Here is a 22747-nt window from a genome sequence, read left to right as displayed (position 1 = left end):
TGGTCAAAGAGTATCAAAATTATAATACTTAAGCAAATGAGACTTAAAGCTTCCTTCACATCTAGCTACAAGCATGAGTGACCATGTACATAAACCCAAATTATATTCTTGGGTCACTTTTTTTTTCTCTCTTTCTAACTAGCCTAAACCCAGTACATTCCATGTTAGACTATACTATTCTCTAAGAAAAAGAATAAAGATAATCCATTCATACATTGTTTCAAAATTTACCCAAATTACTAACATACTAATTCCTCTGAAAATTCCTCCACCAAAATGCTAAAGATATCAAACTCAAGCTCACCGGCCATATTCCTTATCTGCTCAACATTTTTCTTCCACCCTCCATCCTCTATAGAGAAATCCTCTTCTATCATCATATCAATTGTGTTTGACTCCACTTCTTTCCAAGATTCCACCCTCTTGCATATCCTAGTTATCACCATGTCCCTATCTTCTAGAGAGATGAATTCTCTCTCTTCTTCCACAATGAGATCATGAATTAGTTTCTTAAACTGTTGTGGCATTTGCTGTCTGTCATGGACCATTGACAGATAGACAGCTTCAAAAACCAACTCTTTGAAATCATTTTCTTTACATGATACTTCACTTTCCTCATCTTCAACATCATCCTCTTCCATATATGTTTCATCCACATCCTCTTCGTCTTCCATCATTCTCTTCTCGAGTTCTAACGGGTCCAATCCTGCGAGTTTCTCAAATCGGCGAAGGTTGTACAATATCTGCTGCCTTGCTCCTATATAATCAACCCAAAAGAAACAACAAATACATTGGTTATTAGATGAATTCGGTAATTATTATTCTTATTCAACATCATAAATACTCAATGTACATAATGATTCAACATTCAGAAGTTATAGTTACCAATGTTAAATACACTGATATACTATTAAACAAAACTCATACAAAGTACTAACTCATTGTGATAGTGTACAAGTATGTGCAGAATAGATATGTAATGTGATTGGTGAAATAGTACATATATAAGATTACTTGTGATAAGGTATAGTACATGTAGTAGCATTATTGATGATACAAAGCATTCTCAATAACCAAATTAAAAGGACCACAAAATTTGGCACAAGTAGGCATCTCAGTTGATGAGCTCAGGGACACCGAAGTTCAAGGTTCGAACTTAAAAAGTCGGAAATAATGTTATTCACCGATTTACTAACATATAATAGTTTTTGCCTATGAAAAATCAAAAGGGCCACAAAATTTATAAAATTTGATAAGGTTTTGATTGCTCACATGTTATCTATCTAACAGATGGATTGAAAGATCCTAATTGAGACAGATCTCATAACAAGAAATTGTGGGTCATATTCTAATTAATAACAAAATGAACTACATGTAAACAAAGAGTAGGACACTCTTCCACATTGATTGTGAAATGTTGTTTTCTTGTTGAGCATAAGTTTAGACAATTTAGGGTTGGAGATTCAATAAAGTCAGAGAAAACCTCAAAACTCAAAGAGGGTGAACATAAAAACTAGCATATTATCCATCAAAGAGATCATCGCATCAGCAGCATCTGGATTCAATCTCAGATGATTGAACGACCATCTGAGTTGAATCCTTACCAATTGGACCGAGCGAGACATAACTCGCCACTAAATGCGTTTTTATAAGAGACAAACAAGTTTGTGTTGATAGAAAATGACAATACAAGCAATGGTACCGCAAAAAATAAATATAACCGTGACATACTGGCATAGCTTCTCTCCAAATCAAAGCCACCACCATCTTCATCATCATCGTCATTTATATGTCCTTCCTCATCGTCCTCGAACGGTGGGTCTAAAACACAGACCGGACTACATTGTTCCTTATCTTCTTCCTCTTCTTCCCCAGATTGAAATTGATTGATACTCTTAGCTTCTACCTTACTTCCTTTGTCCTATAATCAATTCCACAAAATTTAATATTCAACTTTTGCTACAACTCATGAGTAACTCTGCTAAATACTAATATTGCAATACATAGTATAAACTATTTCAATAAGTATTCTATTAACCTTAAAATAAACAAGAAAAAAAATTGACTAATCTATTTCTTCAATTTCTCAATGACAGAAATCTTTAAGACTTATTTTTTGTTGGGGATTTTTCTACACTAATTCAGAAAGAAAAAAACAAATGATAAACTATTTTCTAGCGAATGGATCTAATTTTATAGAAAGGAAACAAAAAAGAAAACAGTATCATGATTTGTCTTCTTTAAAGCAAATAATTTACCAAACAAACATAACATACAATCATAGAGAGAAAAGATTTGCATGGCAGAAACAAAATTGAAAAGTACAATTATAGACTGAAAAAAAAAATACCGAAATTAACAATTAAGATTCCAAAATGAAAAAAATAAAAAAATAATTATAATCATGAAAATTACAAACCTCTGTTATGTGACGACTCGGCGAGGCTAACTCCGGCGTGTGGCTGCCGGAGCAAGAACTCGTTTGAAGAACAAACCGAAAAGGACTCTCCGAGAAAGAACTTTGATAACAAGTGCAGCCTTCGTGAATGATCCTTTCAGAGTAACCGCTGCAAGAAGTTTCGGTTTCCAATGGTTTACCTTTGTTTATCTTCTGAGATTCAAATTTTTTGCTACTCAGTATATCCTTGACAAACACATTTTTAGTCTCTATTTCACGCTTTCGGTTCTGGTTTCTTTGCTTAATTCTTTTGAATAAAGATCCAAATAGACCGAAACCTTTGGTTTTTGTTTTGTGATTTGAAGATGAAGATGAAGATGAAGAAGACAATGATGATGAATGTTTCTGGATCCTGAGAGCCGCTTCTAGAAGAAGTGCTGCGGTTCGTGAAGATTTGCAGGGGCTTTTAACCGGCGATGTTAATTCGAACAGCGGCGATTTTCTGAAGTCTGGTGTTTCGGGGAATGAGAAAAAACAAGAAGCGTTGTTTTTACAGGGATTTATGTTGAAATTGAAAGTTGAGTTAGAGTTTTGAATTTTATTGATGGTTGTGATTTTCAATTGGTTACGTCTATCGGAAATGTAGTTTTTGAGAAGGAATGGTTCTTGATCTTCCTCTAGTAGTTGGTGTAAGTACTTTTGAGACATGATAACATATAAGAAGTTGTGAATGGAAGAAGAAGAAAAGAAAATGTTAACAATGAAAAAATAATAGTACTTTTGGAGTTTGGAGTTTGAAGTTTGAATTTGGAGTTGAAGAACTAATGCTATTGTGTTTGTTGGTGTGATTCAAATCTGAAAGTTTTTTGGGTTAGGAAACCAAGATGAGTTGAGAAAGTGAAATGGTGTTGTAGATAGAGTAGAATAGAGTCTACATAAATGGATTTTTATTATTAGTATTATTATAATTATTGGAAAATAATGAGATGAGAGATGAATAATGAGAGATAGAATAAAACTGAATAAAGTTTTGCAGGAAATTGCAAGTGAAATGAAATGTGTTGCTTTCCTAAGCTAGGAGGAGGTTTTCTGTTCTGTTTCTGTCGTGTACTTTCTACGTTTGTACTAGTATTTCAATAGTATTAATACAAAGGATAATACGTATAATGATGCTAATGAACCGTATGCACAATACAATGTAATGTTATTAGTTATTTTTGGTACGTGTGTGTGTGGAGTGTGGTGAGTGGTTAGAAATGTATTGTTGTTAGGATGTGTTTGATGGGAAACAGGATGATGAGTGCATACCGTGATGCAATTTTTGTCCCAACAGTCTGAACCAAACGCTACGGTTCCTCTGAGGCATTTCATTTCTTTCCCGATATATATTCATTACAAATTTGCAATTGGTCCCTTTTTTATTTCATTGTGATAATTGCTTGCAATGATATAGTAATAGTTAGATAGAGATGATTTTTTTTGTTAGTTGAATGATTGAACTCATTTTATTAAACTTCGATTCTATTTGTTCAGTAATAGATATATGTTGTATTTGTGTTTTTTTTTTTTAAATATTTGTGTGTTTTTGCTTATAGTAAAAATTTCTCATATGTTGGATAACAAGTGTCTCCCAAAATGTTAATTTTATGAATGGGTTTTAAAATTGACATTTTAAAATTCTGGTGTGATTTTTGGATTTTTTTAAGGACTATTCATACAATCAACCTAAATTTATTAAATCTGGTTGGTCGAACCGACCTGCTCTGATACCACTATGTAATACTCTAAATTTTTTTTTAGTAAATTTAAAATATTTATTAAAATAAAATAAATCAGCATGCAATTTAGGATGTTACACTACAACATACAATCAACTTGCTCAGTTATAAAGACATGTAACACTTTGCATTTATAAAGATTATAGTAATAATCACATGTCTGAATGATAATTTTTATTAAATCGCAACGGAACAATAATAACAAACAGTTAACTCAACATAACCAACATCAACATAACATGTCATATAAGAAATATTAAAACATAAAGAAAGACACAACGTTCCAATCCCACAATGTTACACATCAGAGCAGATGCCGACACAAATATAAAACGGAAGACTTCATCGTCCACTCACATCTGAACTCCTACTGCGGATTATTTGCACGTTACCCGCGTGGAGGCAACATTCAAATAGAATGGGTGAGATATCATAATTATATAAAGAAATCATGATAATAAGTAAGCATTAGATTAATACATGCACATCACTCATTCAACAACACAACTCCACATAATCCACACAATGGCTATTCACACATAATAGCAACATAACAACCATCCAACATAACAACAACATAATCAATCATCCAACATAATAACAACATAATCAACCATCCAACATAATAATAAATGCAACCAATGTACAATGCAATGAGACTCAACAACTCGACTCAATGCATGTGGTACCAATACGTGAACATTCAGGTTCACCACTTCGATCCTCACCTCCTAGGATCAAAGTCAGCAATCTATTACTATCACCTCCGATAACGTCTCACTGATTCCATCACCTTCGAAATCAGCTACCGGCCCAATCCACACAATGAGATTTAAGGCTCACCAACAACTGACCATCTATCCAACAACATGAATGCATGCAACATACAACACATGCAACAACATCATGCACAAAGACCTACCTCCATAATCAATGTACACCTCCAATACAGGCTATCAAGCATCAAACACATGTTATACAGTTGTTCGCATGTGGTTTTCGTGCGAACAATCTCTAGCCTTCCTGTTGAGGTTTACTTGCAGGACCGACTACAAAGTCCTAGACTAAAATGTGTTGAGTATATGGTGTATTTTGGTGAAATGCTTTTAAACAGGTACCAAGAAATAAACGGACAAAATCAAGATAAAGATGTAAATAAATAAAGCAAATAAAATGAAATGATAAGTTAAATTGCTGGAAGATAAATGTATAAGCAAGTATACATTTTTGCAGGAATGAACTCTTTTCTCTTAGACGCTTGATACTCTGAGTGTTTTCCTTTTGCAATGTTACAAATGCCACCCTCAAAACTGGAGATCAAATTTACTTAAATAGTAATAAAAGAACCTGTAAACCCACGTCCTTTGCAACTTCCCCCACGTTCTGCTTAACCGATTGTATCAATCCCTGCATGTTTCGCTTCGACTTCGACAGGATCATCCCTCATCGACCTTCTTCCGATCTGGCTTAGGTCCTTCCTGATTGTCGAACCGCTTCGACTACATTCCTCCTGCTTCGATTTTTCTTCTTCGGCAGAGTCGAAATTTGCTGGCTAACAAATTGCTCCGCTAAAAGACCAATTTCGACTGAGAGACATTTCGACCGAGAAACTTGGCGTTTTGAATTTCCCAAATTTATGCTGGATGTTTAATCATTGATGATGTTCTGCACAATGATGATACCTTTTTGTGCCACAATTCCCAAGGAAAAAATGCCATCATTTGCAGTTACTTCCCAGGTCGTGGGTTTTCAACTACCTTTACTAACTTTCCCACTACCATTGAATCGGATAGTTGTCACCAATCGACTGACTCTTGGTTTCCATTTTGTTTGCCTATAAATACTACTCTTTCACATTCTCCATTTTTTCTTTCTTATTCTTCATTTGTGTATTTTTCCTGCAACTTTTCAGAGTGATATTACTCTCCTCATTTTCTTTGCTTCTTTTGTTGCGATGGCTTCCTCTGCTAATGCCAAGGACATGGTTACCTTCAACACTTGTAACAACCTCATTGTTTTCTAACTCACTGAAGAAGAAAGTTTAAAACCCATTCCTCAACCAACATCCACTGATGATGTTGTATTGTAAATTTGGCAACGCGAAATGCTTATTCCCTTTGTCGTTGCTGACAAACTCATTGCTTTCCATGAGGCGTATCCGGATACCAAAATGCAACCCAGAAACGTTCAAACCCACTTCCCTAGCTTTACTCCCGCAATTCCACCATCCTTTGAGAAGGATGTTTAATCATTGATGATATTCTGCACAATGATGATACCTTTTTGTGCCATAATTCCCAAGGAAAAATGCCATCATTTGCAGTTACTTCCCAGGTCGTGGTTTTTCAACTACATCTACTAACTTTCCCACTACTACTGAATCGGACAGTTGTCACCAATCGACTGACTCTTGGTTTCCATTTTGTTTGCCTATAAATACTACTCTTTCACATTCTCCATTTTTTCTTTCTTATTCTTTATTTGTGTATTTTTCCTGCAACTTTTCAGAGTGATATTACTCTCCTCATTTTCTTTGCTTCTTTTGTTGTGATGGCTTCTTCTGCTAATGCCAAGGACATGGTTACCTTCAACACTTGTAACAACCTCATTGTTTTCTAACTCACTGAAGAAGAAAGTTTAAAACCCATTCCTCAACCAACATCCACTGATGATGTTGTATTGTAAATTTGGCAACGCCAAATGCTTATTCCCTTTGTCGTTGCTGACAAACTCATTGCTTTCCATGAGGCGTATCCGGATACCAAAATGCAACCCAGAAACGTTCAAACCCACTTCCCTGGCTTTACTCCCGCAATTCCACCATCCTTTGAGAAGGATGTTTAATCATTGATGATGTTCTGCACAATGATGATACCTTTATGTGCCACAATTCCCAAGGAAAAATGCCATCATTTGCAGTTACTTCCCAGGTCGTGGTTTTTCAACTACATCTACTAACTTTCCCACTACTACTGAATCGGACAGTTGTCACCAATCGACTGACTCTTGGTTTCCATTTTGTTTGCCTATAAATACTACTCTTTTGCATTCTTCATTTTTCTTTCTTCTTCTTCATTTGTGTATTTTTCCTGCAACTTTTCATAGTGATATTACTCTCCTCATTTTCTTTGCTTCTTTCGCTGCGATGGCTTCCTCTGCTAATGCCAAGGACATGGTCACCTTCAACACTTGTAACAACCTCATTGTTTTCTAACTCACTGAAGAAGAAAGTTTAAAACCCATTCCTCAACCAACATCCACTGATGATGTTGTATTGTAAATTTGGCAACGCCAAATGCTTATTCCCTTTGTCGTTGCTGATAAACTCATTGCTTTCCATGAGGCGTATCCGGATACCAAAATGCAACCCAGAAACGTTCAAACCCACTTCCCTGGCTTTACTCCCGCAATTCCACCATCCTTTGAGAAGGATGTTTAATCATTGATGATGTTCTGCACAATGATGATACCTTTATGTGCCACAATTCCCAAGGGAAAATGCCATCATTTGCAGTTACTTCCCAGGTCGTGGGTTTTCAACTACATCTACTAACTTTCCCACTACCACTGAATCGGACAGTTGTCACCAATCGACTGACTCTTGGTTTCCATTTTGTTTGCCTATAAAAACTACTCTTTTGCATTCTCCATTTTTCTTTCTTCTTCTTCATTTGTGTATTTTTCCTGCAACTTTTCATAGTGATATTACTCTCCTCATTTTCTTTGCTTCTTTCGCTGCGATGGCTTCCTCTGCTAATGCCAAGGACATGGTCACCTTCAACACTTGTAACAACCTCATTGTTTTCTAACTCACTGAAGAAGAAAGTTTAAAACCCATTCCTCAATCAACATCCACTGATGATGTTGTATTGTAAATTTGGCAACGCCAAATGCTTATTCCCTTTGTCGTTGCTTGCAAAATCATTGCTTTCCATGAGCCGTATCCGGATACCAAAACGCAACCCAGAAACGTTCAAACCCACTTCCCTGGCTTTACTCCCGCTATTCCACCAGCCTTTGAGAAGGATGGTACTATCGACTTGAAGTTCATGGACCTAAATGCCAGGGTTTTCAGGTCGATGCCCACTCCTGGTAATAAACAGTATGTGGCTTGGCTCAACAAAGTGCAACACAAACGCCAAGAACAATGGAAGATGGCTGGTATCTTCGATGCCATCCAAATCTCGAAGAACGCCCGCCCATGTATGCTGCTTGCTTCGATGTACTTCTGGGAAGGTTCGTGTAACACTTTCCAGCTTCCTTGTGGTATGCTAACGCCAAACCTTTTCGACGTGGCAGCCATTGCTGGTTTCTCACCTTTGGGCGAAACCTTCGACCCTACTCTTCCGACGCAAAACACCTTTACTTTCAATCGTGCAAGTCTTCATAATTATATTAAAGATCACCACGATTAAGATTTTGTTGAAGTGTCCGACGAGGAACACATTGCTTTTCTAACTTTTCGGCTCTCGTATTATGTGTTTTGTCTTGGCTCTCTGCAAATAGCCAAGAGCTACATAATCCTGGAAATCCAAACCCATGAGGGTCGACAAGTTTCTTTAGGTAAACTTCTGCTAGCCTCTCTTTACCATTCTCTAGGGCTTGCGACACTAAAACTGAAGCTTCTCCACTCCACTTCAAAGGCCTTAAACTTGTCTGACCCCATGTGGCTACTGCAATACTGGTTAAATGCCACTTTCGAATACTAGTTGGGTTATCCTGTGTCAGAGCGTATAATGCGTTTGAACCGGGATCGACCTATAGGAGGCGTAAGACTTGCCTTAATGACCTGTCAGGAGACCCCCAACAAACACCTCTTCGTGAAGTATATTAATATGTTCGTCGAAGCCACCTCTTTCGTTCTAGGCATGGCCCCATTCATAGATGGAAGCTTTGGCCCAACATGGTTTAAAAACCTTTTTCCTGGTGATTCTCCCCAAGCTGCAACACTGTCGAGTGCTGTATAGAGGTCATTTTTGACTCCTACGATGATTGTTCCTCTTCTTCTTCAAACACTCCTTCAACATCACACCGGAACACCACCGGAAATGTCTTCCCATCCCCGGCGCAACCACCATCGTCGGCAACCACCGACAACGAACGAAACCTTCATTCATTCCATCTCTTCTACCTTCCACCCCGAATCCCACCTCCGCCTCAACAACCCCTCTTATTCTTCAAGACCACCCACAAACCAATAACCCACACCGTGAATCCTTCACCTTCTCCACAAACGTTCTTCACTCTTCTTCAACTGCGCACCACCGCCGCACACAACCTCCATTGCCACGAATCACGCAACACAGCTCAGCATGCACCCACCTTCCATCGCCTCTTCGTCTGCATAACAACAACCTCCACCAGAAACGACATCATCTACCACCACTAAACACATCTATCTCCGCCAGCGAACATGAAATAACATCTGTGTTCCTACCTCATCGGCAACCACATAACCTCATCAGTTCCTTCCAATTACTTCTCTCATCTCCACTCGTGTCCGTCGCAAAAACCAGGTTCAACAGTTTACATCTCATAAGAAAAAAACAAAAGCTGAAGAAAAATATAAGGGATTAAAGTTGTGAGCGTTAAATCAAGAGAAAATCAGAAGACCCAGCACGACGCGATTCTGATCGACATTATTTTTCCTGATTGATCCGCCCCGTTGCCGCCACCTTCGTTATTCTACGCCGGTGGTCACCGTGGAGTTTTGTTTCCGTCCCTAAAAATCGCCTCATGCCCCATCAGTTCGTCTTCCCTCACTCTTGTTTCCATGATTATTGAAGATTGACATTGATTTGATGAGATCCTTTGAAACCTTTTGTTTCACTCACTGTTGAATTTCTGACTTGCCACAGATCCAATATGATGAATTAAGGGATTTTGTTTCAGGCAACTTTCCTTATTTTTCTTTTTCCTTAATAAAATTTAATCTAAAAACAAGTTAATTCAAATTAAAGTTAAGTGGGCCTTTAGGTCCATGTTTCTTATGCCTCACATATATTTATTTACTCTTAGTCTTTCAATCTTATTTGTTTTCTTGATTTAATTTAATTAATTGAAGAATTAGTTATTGGATTGATTAATTGGTATTTTGATTATTTCTTTTTACATGTACAGTAATCAGTTTCATATACTCACTGAATAATTTTGGTTTCATGAATTAATTGGTCCATGTTTTTTTATTACTATTATTATTGATTACTATTACTATTACTTTGTTATGTTAAATAAAAGGATTGATAGCTTGGTTGGTTATCGATTCTATATTGTATATCTACATGTTTATTTACAATATGTATGTTGGATGCTAGATTAGATGTGCGGTCGATCTTAACCCTCCACTATTGATACTATGGATCATTGTAAATAATGCATATTATAAATAGTATAGATGGAATTTGGTTTTTTTTTTCCTTTCATTTGCATTTTAAATCGGATTCTTAATCCGCGGATCCGACAATTTCATGTCGGTATGTTGCCAAATTTCAATAAATTAATAGAGCATTTCACCGTGTTATGAATTTGCGAATGACATTGATCATGTTGTCATTTCGTACAAACCGGTTTTGAGCACACCAATTCACTTCCATCGATTAAATCGACATCGTTAGATATCTCCTTTATAATTAATTAATTTATTAAAATTTAATTAGTTAGTTGATTTTGGCTAATTAATTTTAATTAACTTAATTATTTGACTCAATTAAATAATTTTGATAATTAATTTTAATTAATTTAATTAATCAATTTAACCAAATTCTAATAAATTAATTTTTCTAATTAGAAGTTAACCAATTTCTTCATTATCGCAATTTCACCATCATCTTCCACTATCATCTCACAATACAAATTCAATTTCATTCCATTTCCTCACCAATTCAATACCAAACAATTTTCAACTCAATATTGAGCCCATTTTCAAATACCCATGTAAGTCGATCGCTTGTAAGCATCGCCATCAATCTCACATAGCTTACTCTTGGGCTTTCTTACAATGAGACCTATTCGATTTTAATTAATCGAGTAGATGATTGATCCACTAAATAAAATCTGATTCATCCGCAAATACAAATTTAAAACCTCGATCCAATATCGAGTATTTTTATTCAAGTTAAATTAAAATACCTAATTACAATTAAATACCATTTCATAATAACGAAATGAAAAGGGGGATGGTTTTGAGTTGTCAACTTCTCTCCTTGATTATTTGAATACGAGTTCTCTTACTCGGTTAGTCAAATAACTGTTATTGCTAAATCGCCTAAACTTAATCTAATCAAATTATTTTTATAACAATAAAACGAAAAGGGGGATGGTTTTAAGCCTTTAACTCCTCTCATCGATCCTTTGAATACGAGTTTTCTTACTCAGTCAGTTGGACAATCGTTGTTTCTTTACAAAACCTCTAACCAGATTAAATCAAACTATTTCATAATAATGAAATGAAAAGGGAGATGACTTTGAGCCTTCAACTTCTCTCCTCAATTGTTTGAATACGAGTTCTCTTACTCAGTTAGTCGAACAATTGTCCTTTTTCCGCAAACTTAACTTAATCAAATTATTTTCATAATAAACTATACGAAAAGGGAGATGTTCTTGAGTCTTCGATTTCTCTCCTCAAATGCTTGGATATGAGTTGTTTTACTCAGCCATTCGAGTACTTGTCATTCATTCTAAAAATACATCAACCATACATAATCCTATTTTCACAATCACTCAAATGAAAAAGAAGGTGGTCTAGAGTCTTCTATTCCCTTTCTCGACTATTAGGATACGAGTTGTCTTACTCGACTATCTGAGTATTCGTCATCCTTTTAAAACACCTTAACTATCATCAAATCCTTTTACAATTAAGGATAAAAAGGGAGATGCTCTAGAACCTTCGATTCCTCTCCTCGATTATTAGGATCCAAGTTGTCTTACTCGACTATTCGAGTAATCGTCATCCAACAAAAATATATTAACACATCAAATATATTCTCTTTCTTGCCCCCGTGCGATTGAAACCAATCAAACAAAACATCAAACACATTAACTCAACTTGTCACCCCCGTGTGATCAAAACTCTTTTCAAAAAGAACATTATTTAATCCTTTTTAATGCGCACAACAAACTAGTGCTTAAGCCTCCGCCGAGAGTAGACAAGCCAATGTTTAGCCTTTAGAATATGATCTAAACAGTTGTTCGGTAAAAGACACCAACAAACCGTAGTTCCCCGAACTACGAATGCTCTGGTTTCCTTATTGCACCATAAGGATACGTAGGCACGAGATTGCGATATCTTGGCGAGCACACTAATAAAAAACCTCCCTTTTCCCCCTTCGGAGGTTTCCATCCATCTCTTTTCAATATATTTATCACTCGGAGAAAACAAACAACATTAGCTAACATTCAAACCACAAATTTGTCTAAAAGGTTCCCGTTGAGTACAACGAGCGTGAGGGGTGCTAACACCTTCCCCTTGCGTAATCGACTCCCGAACCCGAATATGGTTGCGACGACCATTATTCTGATTTCCAGAGGTTTTATCGATATTTTCCTATTCTTTCATTGGAATAAATAATGTTCGGTGGTGACTCTATTCGAACTAACTTTTTCCGCGACCATCGCGAGGAATCCTATTTTTTGAGATGCGACAGATGGCGACTCTGCTGGGGACTAATGCTCCAAGCAAGAGAGAGTCAAGCCTAATTTAATTTGATTTGTGATGAATGTTAGCTTTGTTTAAACTTGCTTTATTCTATTTTCTTTATCTCATTGTATAATTGTGATTTATAATCTGTTGTTTGTTCTCATTATTGCTATTGGGGCTCTCTGATTATTGACACTTTGTGAGATAGGATCTCTATCAGAGTCTGAGAAAAACCATAAGATTAAGTTGATCGTTGTGTAGTGGAGACCCACAAGGAGTCTTCCTTGTTGGGACGATACGAAGACCCCGCCTAGAGTAGATTCTCTTGAGATATTATTGTCCGACGAGTCTTCATCACGACGATAGTATTTTCAAGTTGGATCAATGACTCTAGGGACCTTTTAACCCACTCTATCTGGCGATTATGTAGTATTAACCTATGAAGTCTCAGACTTGTTGGATTAATACGAAATCCCCAATCAGATGAGATCCCTTGGACGTATTACTATCTTACAGTAATATTTCCAACCTCGATCTATGACTCTGAGGACCTTGCTAGAACCCTGGACTCGAGAGTTGTGTAGTAGAATCCCCATGCAGCCTTCCTTGTTGGGACAATACGAAGACCTCACCTAGATGAGATTATCTTGAGGATATTATTGTCCGACGAGTCTTCATCACGGCAGTGACGTTCTCAAGAAATATTTGTGACTATAGGAACCTACCAACTGTAGAGCCTACCCATGGGGTTCCATTAATCAAAGATACCTATCATTTACCCACTGTTCTGATTAACCTAAGAATACATTGAACCGGTGATCCTGAACATGTCACTATATTCATAACATATTATTGCATCTACATTCATCATGTATTGCATATCATTTTTCACAAAAAATATATACAAAAAACTCATCCATCCTTCGTCCATAACCTGCAGTTGACTTCCTGGCACTCATATCATACTTAAAGTAGGTCTTGAAAGACCATGGATCCGTTGGAGAAAAGTCATATTTCACTGAGAGGAGATGTTGATTCGATGAAAAACCAGATAGACTAACTTGTGGAGGCTATGATAGCTTTAGCAAAGAGGGAGGACAACATTCGTCGTTCTACGCCGGCGGTCACCGTGGAGTTTTGTTTCCGTCCCTAAAAATCGCCTCATGCCCCATCAGTTCGTCTTCCTTCACTCTTGCTTCCATGATTGATGGAGATTGACATTGATTTGATGAGATCCTTTGAAACCTTTTGTTTCACTCACCGTTGAATTTCTGACCTGCCACGGATCCAATATGATGAATTAAGGGAGTTTGTTTCAGGCAACGTTCCTTATTTTTCTTTTTCCTTAATAAAATTTAATCTAAAAACAAGTTAATTCAAATTAAAGTTAAGTGGGCATTTAGGTCCATGTTTCTTACGCCTCACATATATTTATTTACTCTTAGTCTTTCAATCTTATTTGTTTTCTTGATTTAATTTAATTAATTGAAGCATTAGTTATTGGATTGATTAATTGGTATTTTGATTATTTCTTTTTACATGTATAGTAATCGGTTTCATATACTCACTGAATAATTTTGGTTTCATGAATTAATTGGTCCATGTTTTTTTATTACTATTATTATTGATTACTATTACTTTGTTATGTTAAATAAAAGGATTGATAGTTTGGTTGGTTATCGATTCTATATTGTATATCTACATGTTTATTTACAATCTGTATGTTGGATTCAAGGTTAGATGTGTGGTCGATCTTATCCCTCCACTATTGATATTATGGATCATTGTAAATAATGCATATTATAAATAGTATAGATAGAATTTATTTATTTTCCTTTCATTTGCATTTTAAATCAGAATCTTAATCCGCGGATCCGGCAATTTCATGCCGGTATGTCGCCAAATTTCAATAAATTAATAGAGCATTTCAACGAGTTATGATTTTGCGAATGACATTGATCGTGTTGTGATTTCGTACAAACCGGTTTTGAGCACACCAATTCACTTTCATCGATTAAATCGACATCGTTAGATATCTCTTTCCCTTTTAAACTATAATTAATTAATTAATTAAAATTTGATTATTTAGTTGATTATGGCTAATTAATTTTAATTAACTTAATTATTTGACTCAATTAAATAATTTTGATAATTAATTTTAATTAATTTAATTAATCAATTTAACCAACTTCTAATAAATTAATTTTTCTAATTAGAAGTTAACCAATTTCTTCATTATCGCAATTTCACCATCATCTTCCACTATCATGTCATAATACAAATTGAATTTCATTCCATTTCCTCACCAATTCAATACCAAACAATTTTCAACTCAATATTGAGCCCATTTTTAAATACCCATGTAAGTCGATCGCTTGTAAGCATCGTCATCAACCTCACATAGCTTACTCTTGGGCTTTCTTACAATGAGACCTATTCGATTTTAATTAATCGAGTAGATGATTGATCCACTAAATAAAATCTGATTCATCCGTAAATACAAATTTAAAACCTCGATCCAATATCGAGTATTTTTATTCAAGTTAAATTAAAATACCTAATTACAATTAAATACCATTTCATAATAATGAAATGAAAAGAGGGATGGTTTTGAGTTTTCAACTCCTCTCCTCGATTATTTGAATACGAGTTCTCTTACTCGGTTAGTCAAATAATTGTCATTGCTAAATCGCCTAAACTTAATCTAATCAAATTATTTTTATAATAATGAAATGAAATACGGTTTTAAGCCTTTAACTCCTCTCCTCGATCGTTTGAATACGAGTTTTCTTACTCGGTCAGTTGGACAATCGTTGTTTCTTTACAGAACCTCTAACCAGATTAAATCAAACTATTTCACAATAATGAAATGAAAAGGGAGATGACTTTGAGCCTTCAACTTCTCTCCTCAATTGTTTGAATACGAGTTCTCTTACTCGGTTAGTCGAACAATTGTCCTTTTTCCGCAAACTTAACTTAATCAAATCATTTTCATAATAAACTATACGAAAATGGAGATGTTCTTGAGTCTTCGATTCCTCTCCTCAAATGCTTGGATATGAGTTGTTTTACTCAGCCATTCGAGTACCTGTCATTCATTCTAAAAATATATCAACCATACATAATCCTATTTTCACAATCACTCAAATGAAAAAGAAGGTGGTCTAGAGTCTTCTATTCCCTTTCTCGACTATTAGGATACGAGTTGTCTTACTCGACTATCTGAGTATTCGTCATCCTTTTAAAACACCTTAACTATCATCAAATCCTTTTACAATTAAGGATAAAAAGGGAGATGCTCTAGAACCTTCGATTCCTCTCCTCGATTATTAGGATCCAAGTTGTCTTACTCGACTATTCGAGTAATCGTCATCCAACAAAAATATATTAACACATCAAATATATTCTCTTTCTTGCCCCCGTGCGATTGAAACCAATCAAACAAAACATCAAAGACATTAACTCAACTTGTCACCCCGTGTGATCAAAACTCTTTTAAAAAAGAAAACTATTTAATCCTTTCTAATGCGCACAACAAACTAGTGCTTAAGCGTCCGTCGGGAGTAGACAAGCCAACATTTAGCCTTTAGAACGCGATGTAAACAGTTGTTCGGTAAAAGACACCAACAAACCGTAGTTCCCCGAACTACGAATGCTCTGATTTCCTTATTGCACCATAAGGATACGTAGGCACGATATTGCAATATCTTGGCGAGCACACTAATAAAAAACCTCCCTTTTCCCTCTTCGAAGGTTTCCATCCATCTCTTTTTAATATATTTATCATTCGCCAGACGTCTTATTGGTTATTCTTCTATGCTTCAGCCAAGCTAACTCACCGATACAACACTCGTGCCAATCAATCGAGAATCATGGAACATTTGGAATAAGAGAACCGAGAGTTGAAGGACGAAATTGATCGTTTGACTGCCATGATGGAGTCTGTACTTGCTGCACAGAGTCAGTCTTCTCCAACGCCTGTAACTTATCCTCCTCAGAGGACTGTCATTTCAGAGGTTGTTGCTTCAACCGTGCCAGCCACTCAGTTTGCTCCTACTATGCCTGCCGGAATCCTGTGGGGGATGCCACCGAACTTTGTGCCGAAGGGTTTGCGCCTACTTTTGCTTCCATGTCGGCATCTAGCCCGGTCATGTCTGTTACGCCTTCAGTTGTTCACGCTCTGCCTCGTGTTAAGGACACCATCTATCATTCTAGGCCATCTGATGGCCCTATGTTTATGAGAAGATGGATGAGATGAAAGGCCAATTCCTTGAGCTGCGAAAGAAGTTGAAGACCTTGAGGGGAAAATATCTGATTGGTAAGAGTGCTACAGAACTTTTCTTAGTGCCAAACGTTAAAATCACGATGAAGTTCAAAGTCTCTGACTTTGAAAAGTATAAGGGAAATACCTATCCACTTGGCCAACTCATCATGTATGACAGGAAAATTTCAATGCAAACTGATAATGATCAGTTATTGATTCATTATTTCCAAGACAATCTGATTGGTGCCACTCTAAGGTGGTACATGGGATTGGATAGTGCAAGTGTTCGCACATTCAATGATTTGGGTGACGCTTTTGTGAAATATTACAAGTATAATATGGACATGGAGCCTGATAGACACCACCTGATGTCCATGTCTCAGAAAGACAAAGAGACATTTTAAGAGTATGCGTAGAGGTGGAGAGAACTTGCTGCTCAGATCAATCCTCCGTTGGAAGAGAAAGAGATGACCAAGATTTTCCCTAAGACCCTGAGTTCCTTTTATTACGAACGCATGATTGCTAGTTCCCCCAGTGATTTTACCGAAATGGTAAGCATGGGGATGAGGTTAGAAGAGGGTGTCCCATAGGGACGTTTGTCTAAATAAGAGGTATCATCGAGCAAGAAATATGGTAGTAGCCTCGCTAGAAAGAAGGAAGGCGAAACCAATGCAGTATCAGTTGGGAGGCAGAGGAGGCCTCATGTTAAAAGAAGTCAGCAACGACGTCAACATCATCATCAAGTTTCATCCGTTATTCCAGTATTTTCAAACAATCAATCAGTGCCAGTTCAACAACAACGTCAACAACAACCGCAACAAAGAATAAACAACTAAAACACCAACACCAACAATAATCAACAACAACAACAGAATTTCGAGAGGAAGAAGGTCTCTTTCGACCCTATTCCCATGACCTATGCTGAATTATACCCGTCCTTGGTTCTCAAGAATGTTCTCCAACCAAGAAATCTGCCACAAATTCCAGAACCACTTCCATGGTGGTATAAGCTAGAACTCCATTGTGCCTTTCATCAATGAGCTCTCGGCCATGATATTGAGAATTGATATCCTTTGAAGTATGAGGTCCAAAAGCTAGTAAAAAGTGGGATGGTGTCCTTTGAGGACCGTGCGCCAAATGTGAAAGCTAACCCATTGCCTGCTCATGGTAATTCCTCTGTTAATATGGTAGATGGATGTCCTGGAAGTTCTCGAGTGTTCGATGTGCGACGTATTCGTCGGTCTTTGGTAGAAATGCATAAGACCCTATGTACCATCAGTGATTGTGAGCATGACCATGCCGGTTGTGAGATTTACAGTGTAAACCCCCGTGGGTGTTCAGTTGTCAAGAGAGATATCCAGAAGTTGATGGATGAGAATGTAATCCAGATTCAACAGTCAAGGGATATAGATGATGTCAATATGATAGTGCTAGTATTTAAGACTCCTTAGCGGGTAGTGATTCAATTTGATAGTAGCAACAGCAACAACATCAACAGATCGGTATCGCCGTTGGTAATACAGTTAACGGGCCCAATCCCATATGCATCCGATAGAGCTGTTTCGTATCAGTATAACGCTACTATGTTGGAGAATGGTCAAGAGGTTCCGTTGCCTATGACTAATTCCGTTGTGAAAATTGTTGATGTTACAAAGGTGACCCATAGTGGTCGTGTTTTTGGTCCCATTTTCCCAAAAGATGTAGAAGATGTTGGTAAGAAGGTTGAGGTACCCGCAACAAATCCAATTAGTGCTCCAAAGTGTCAGTCTGGTGAATCCAGCAATTTGAAGCCTAATGATTATGACGAGGTACTACATTTGATTAAGAAAAGCGTATTCAATATGGTGGAGCAGCTGCTCCAAACTCCTTCAAAAATTTCAATGTTGTCCCTGCTTATGAATTCTGAAGCGCACAAAGAAGCATTGCAAAAAGTATTGGAGCAAGCTTATGTAGAGCATGATGTAACTGTGGATCAATTCGATCATATTGTGGCTAACATCACTTCCTACAACAACTTGAGCTTTTGTGATGAAGAACTTCCCGGGGAAAGTAGCAATTAAAACCTGGCGCTACATATATCAATGAATTGTAAGGAGGATGCATTGTCCAATCTGTTGGTTGATACTGGTTCTTCATTGAATGTACTCCCCAAGATAACTCTGTCCAGATTATCATATCAAGGAGCTCTGATGAGATACAGTGGCGTGATCGTCAAAGCTTTTGATGGGTCTCACAAGACTGTTATTGGTGAGGCGGACCTTCTAGTGAAGATAGGTCTGAGTGATTTCCAAATTACTTTCCAAGAAATAGATATCCACTCGGCCTATAGCTGTTTGTTAGGAAGGCCATGGATATATGAGGCGGGAGCTGTGACATCCACTCTGCATCAGAAATTGAAATTCGTGAAGAATGGTAAGCTCATCATTATGGGTGGAGAGAAAGCTCTGTTGGTGAGTCATCTGTCGTCTTTCTCGTATGTGGAAGCTGAGGATGAGATTGGAACTCCGTTCCAAGCTCTATCTATTGATGAAGAGAAGAAAGTTGGGGCATCTTTGTCCTCTTTTAAAGACGCTTAGAAGATTGTTGGAGATGGTAGTTCTAATCAGTGGGGCCAGATTGTAGAGGTCGCCGAGAACAAGAACCGAGCCGGTTTTGGTTTCCAGCAAGGGTCGCCTGTGATCAAAGTTGAAGATATGCAACCTAGTTTCCATAGCAGAGGGTTCATTCATGGCAATGAACAACACTCAACTTTTGTGATCGAGGATGATGAAGATAAAGACTGCACCAATTTTGTGACGCATGGAAAAGCTTGCAACAATTGGGTCGTTGTCGATGTTCCTGTTATTGTTCATCGCTCTAAGTAATTGCTTTTATTATTTTCTGAAAATCCTTCTCCTATGCCTAAGGCAGAAGTGAACATTGTTAGGCATATTTCAAATTAATCATCAATAAAATGAAATTCTATTCATCCACATCTATGATGTTTTATTTTTACTTTTCTGAAAATGGTAATCACAAAAAACATAAATAAATAAAAATTGTCCATCTGCATAATATTTGGTCACAATTCACTTCTCTAAAATCAAAATATCAAATCATTATGCAGGTTGGTTCCTAAACCCATTGAATACAATGATCCTACTCCTTCTTCAAACTTTGAATTCCCGATCTTTGAGGCTGAGGAAGAAAGTGATGAAGAGTTGTCTGATGAATTGTCTCATCTACTTGAGCACGAGGAAAAAGCCATTAAGCCATTCGAAGAACAGATTGAGTCGGTCAACTTGGGTTCCGAAGATGATGTCAAGGAAGTCAAGATTGGGTCTCAACTGTGTCCAGCAATTAAGAAGGGGTTGATTGATCTTCTTCGAGAGTATTCAGATGTATTTTCCTGGTCCTATCAAGACATGCATGGTCTGGATTCTGAGATTGTGGAGCATAGATTGCCGTTGAATCCAGAATTCCCGCCATTCAAGCAGAAGTTGAGGACGACTCATCCTGAGATGACAGTAAAGATCAAAGAAGAAGTGCAGAAGCAGGTTGACGCCAGTTTCCTTGTTACTACTGAGTATCCGCAGTGGGTGGCCAATATTGCGCCTATTCCTAAGAAGGATGGAAAAGTCCGTATGTGTGTTGATTATAGAGATTTGAACAAAGCTAGTCCGAAAGATGATTTTCCTCTGGCACACATTGACATGTTGGTAGACAATACAACTAAGTTCAAATTCTTTTCGTTTATGGATGGATTTCCGGTTATAATCAAATTAAAATGGCACCCGAAGATATGGAAAAAACCACATTCATTACACCATGGGGAACATTTTGTTATAGGGTGATGCCTTTCGGTTTAAAGAATGCTGGTGCAACATACTAGAGAGCAATGAACACACTTTTCCATGATATGATGCATAAAGAGATCGAAGTTTATGTTGATGATATGATTGCTAAATCCATTGATGAAGAAGAGTATATTGAGCATTTGTTGAAGCTATTCCAGCGTTTGAGGAAGTATAAACTTCCCTTGAATCCCAATAAATGTACTTTTGGTGTTCGTTCTGGTAAGTTGTTGGGCTTCATTAACAGTGAGAAGGGTATTGAAGTCGATCCTGCCAAGGTCAGAGCAATACAAGAAATGCCTGCGCCCAAAACTGAGAAGCAAGTCAAAGGTTTTCTCGGCCGCTTGAATGATATCTCAAGATTCATTTCACACATGACTGCCACATGTGCGCCTATATTCAAGCTTCTTCGGAAAGATCAGTCTTGTGATTGGACCGAAGACTGTCAGAAAGCTTTTGACAATATCAAAGAGTATCTGCTTGCACCTCCGATTCTGTCTCCGTCTGTTGAAGGAAGACCGTTGATCATGTATTTGACTATGCTTGATGAAAGTATGAGTTGTGTTTTGGGTCAGCAAGATGAAACTGGAAAAAGAAAGAATATGCAATTTACTACCTCAATAAGAAATTCATCGACAGTGAGACTCGGTATTCTATGCTTGAAAAGACTTGTTACGCATTGGCTTGGGCTGCTAAGCGTTTGCGTCAGTATATGTTGAATCATACTACTTGGTTGATATCCAAAATGGATCCAATCAAGTACATTTTTGAGAAGCCTGCTTTAACTGGAAGAATTTCCCGTTGGCAGATGTTATTATCAGAATGCAATATTGAATATCGATCTTAAAAAGCTATTAAAGGTAGTGTCTTGGTTGATCATTTGGCTCACCAACCTATTGAAATCAGTCAGTACAGTATGATTTTTGCTGATGAAGAAATCTTATACCTGAAAATGAAAGATTGTGACGAACCATTGCTTGAAGAAGGGCCAAAACCTGGTTCCCGTTAGGGCATGGTATTTGATGGAGTTGTTAATCAGTATGGTAATGGCATTGGGGGAGTGATTATTACTCCTCAAGGCACTCATTTTCCATTTACAACTAGATTGACTTTCAAGTATTTGGACGTCTACGGAGATTCAACTTTGAAGCTTGCATTATGGGGCTTGAAGAGGCCATTGATCTCAGAATCAAGTATTTGGACGTCTACGGAGATTCAACTTTGGTTGTGAACCAGATCAAAGGTGAATGGGAGACGAATCAACCCGGTTTGATACCGTATAGAGATTATGCAAGGAGGATGTCAACTTTCTTTACAAAGGTTAAATTTCATCACATCCCTCGAGATGAAAACCGGATGGCAGACGCTCTTGCAATGTTGGCTTCAATGATTATCATGATGTTTTAGAATGAAGTTCCTAATTTGTCTGTGATGCGTCTTGATAGGCCAACACATGTGCTTGCTATTGAAGAGATCAAGGATGAAAAGCCATGGTATTTTGATATCAAGTGTTTCCTCGAAAGTCAGATTTACCCGCCTGGGGCATCTTTGAAAGATAAGAAGACTTTGGGGAGATTAGCCGACAAATTCTACCTGAATGGTTATTTTCTTTACAAGAGAAACTTCGATATGGTTTTGCTCAGATGTGTGGATGGACACGAGGCAAACTTGTTGATGATTGAAGTCCATGAAGGTTCCTTTGGTACTCATTCCAATGGACATGCTATGGCTAAGAAGATGATGAGAGCAAGTTACTATTGGCTGACAATGGAATCTGACTGTTGCAAGTTTGGGAAGAAATGCCACAAGTGTCAAATTTATGCAGATAAAATTGATGTT

The 22747-nt window shown here is 37.2% G+C and overlaps 1 protein-coding gene across 1 annotated transcript; it reads right to left on the bottom strand.

Annotated features, from left to right (window-relative positions):
* On the bottom strand, positions 1-3638 carry LOC127125681 (uncharacterized). Its single transcript, XM_051054478.1, has 3 exons — positions 2420-3638; positions 1732-1921; positions 1-757 (listed from the first exon to the last, which is right to left on the bottom strand). The coding sequence occupies exons 1-3, from the start codon at positions 3104-3106 to the stop codon at positions 240-242; spliced, it is 1395 nt and encodes a 464-aa protein (XP_050910435.1). The 5' UTR covers positions 3107-3638; the 3' UTR covers positions 1-239.
* Between the last annotated feature and the right edge of the window lie 19109 nt (positions 3639-22747).

This window comes from Lathyrus oleraceus, chromosome 3, assembly GCF_024323335.1.
Source record: "Lathyrus oleraceus cultivar Zhongwan6 chromosome 3, CAAS_Psat_ZW6_1.0, whole genome shotgun sequence".
In the NCBI taxonomy this organism is placed as follows: domain Eukaryota; kingdom Viridiplantae; phylum Streptophyta; class Magnoliopsida; order Fabales; family Fabaceae; genus Lathyrus; species Lathyrus oleraceus.
Note: the sequence above shows the minus strand (reverse complement) of the source record. Positions and strands in the feature narration are given on the sequence as shown.

Bases quoted from the DNA above. Each gene is read 5' to 3' on its own strand.
- LOC127125681 (XM_051054478.1), bottom strand. From the start codon at position 3,106: ATGTCTCAAAAGTACTTACACCAACTACTAGAGGAAGATCAAGAACCA. The intron at 1,922-2,419 runs GTTTGTAATTTT...AATTGATTATAG, and splicing joins CGAGTCGTCACATAACAGAG to GACAAAGGAAGTAAGGTAGA. The intron at 758-1,731 runs GTATGTCACGGT...TTGATTATATAG, and splicing joins TTTGGAGAGAAGCTATGCCA to GAGCAAGGCAGCAGATATTG.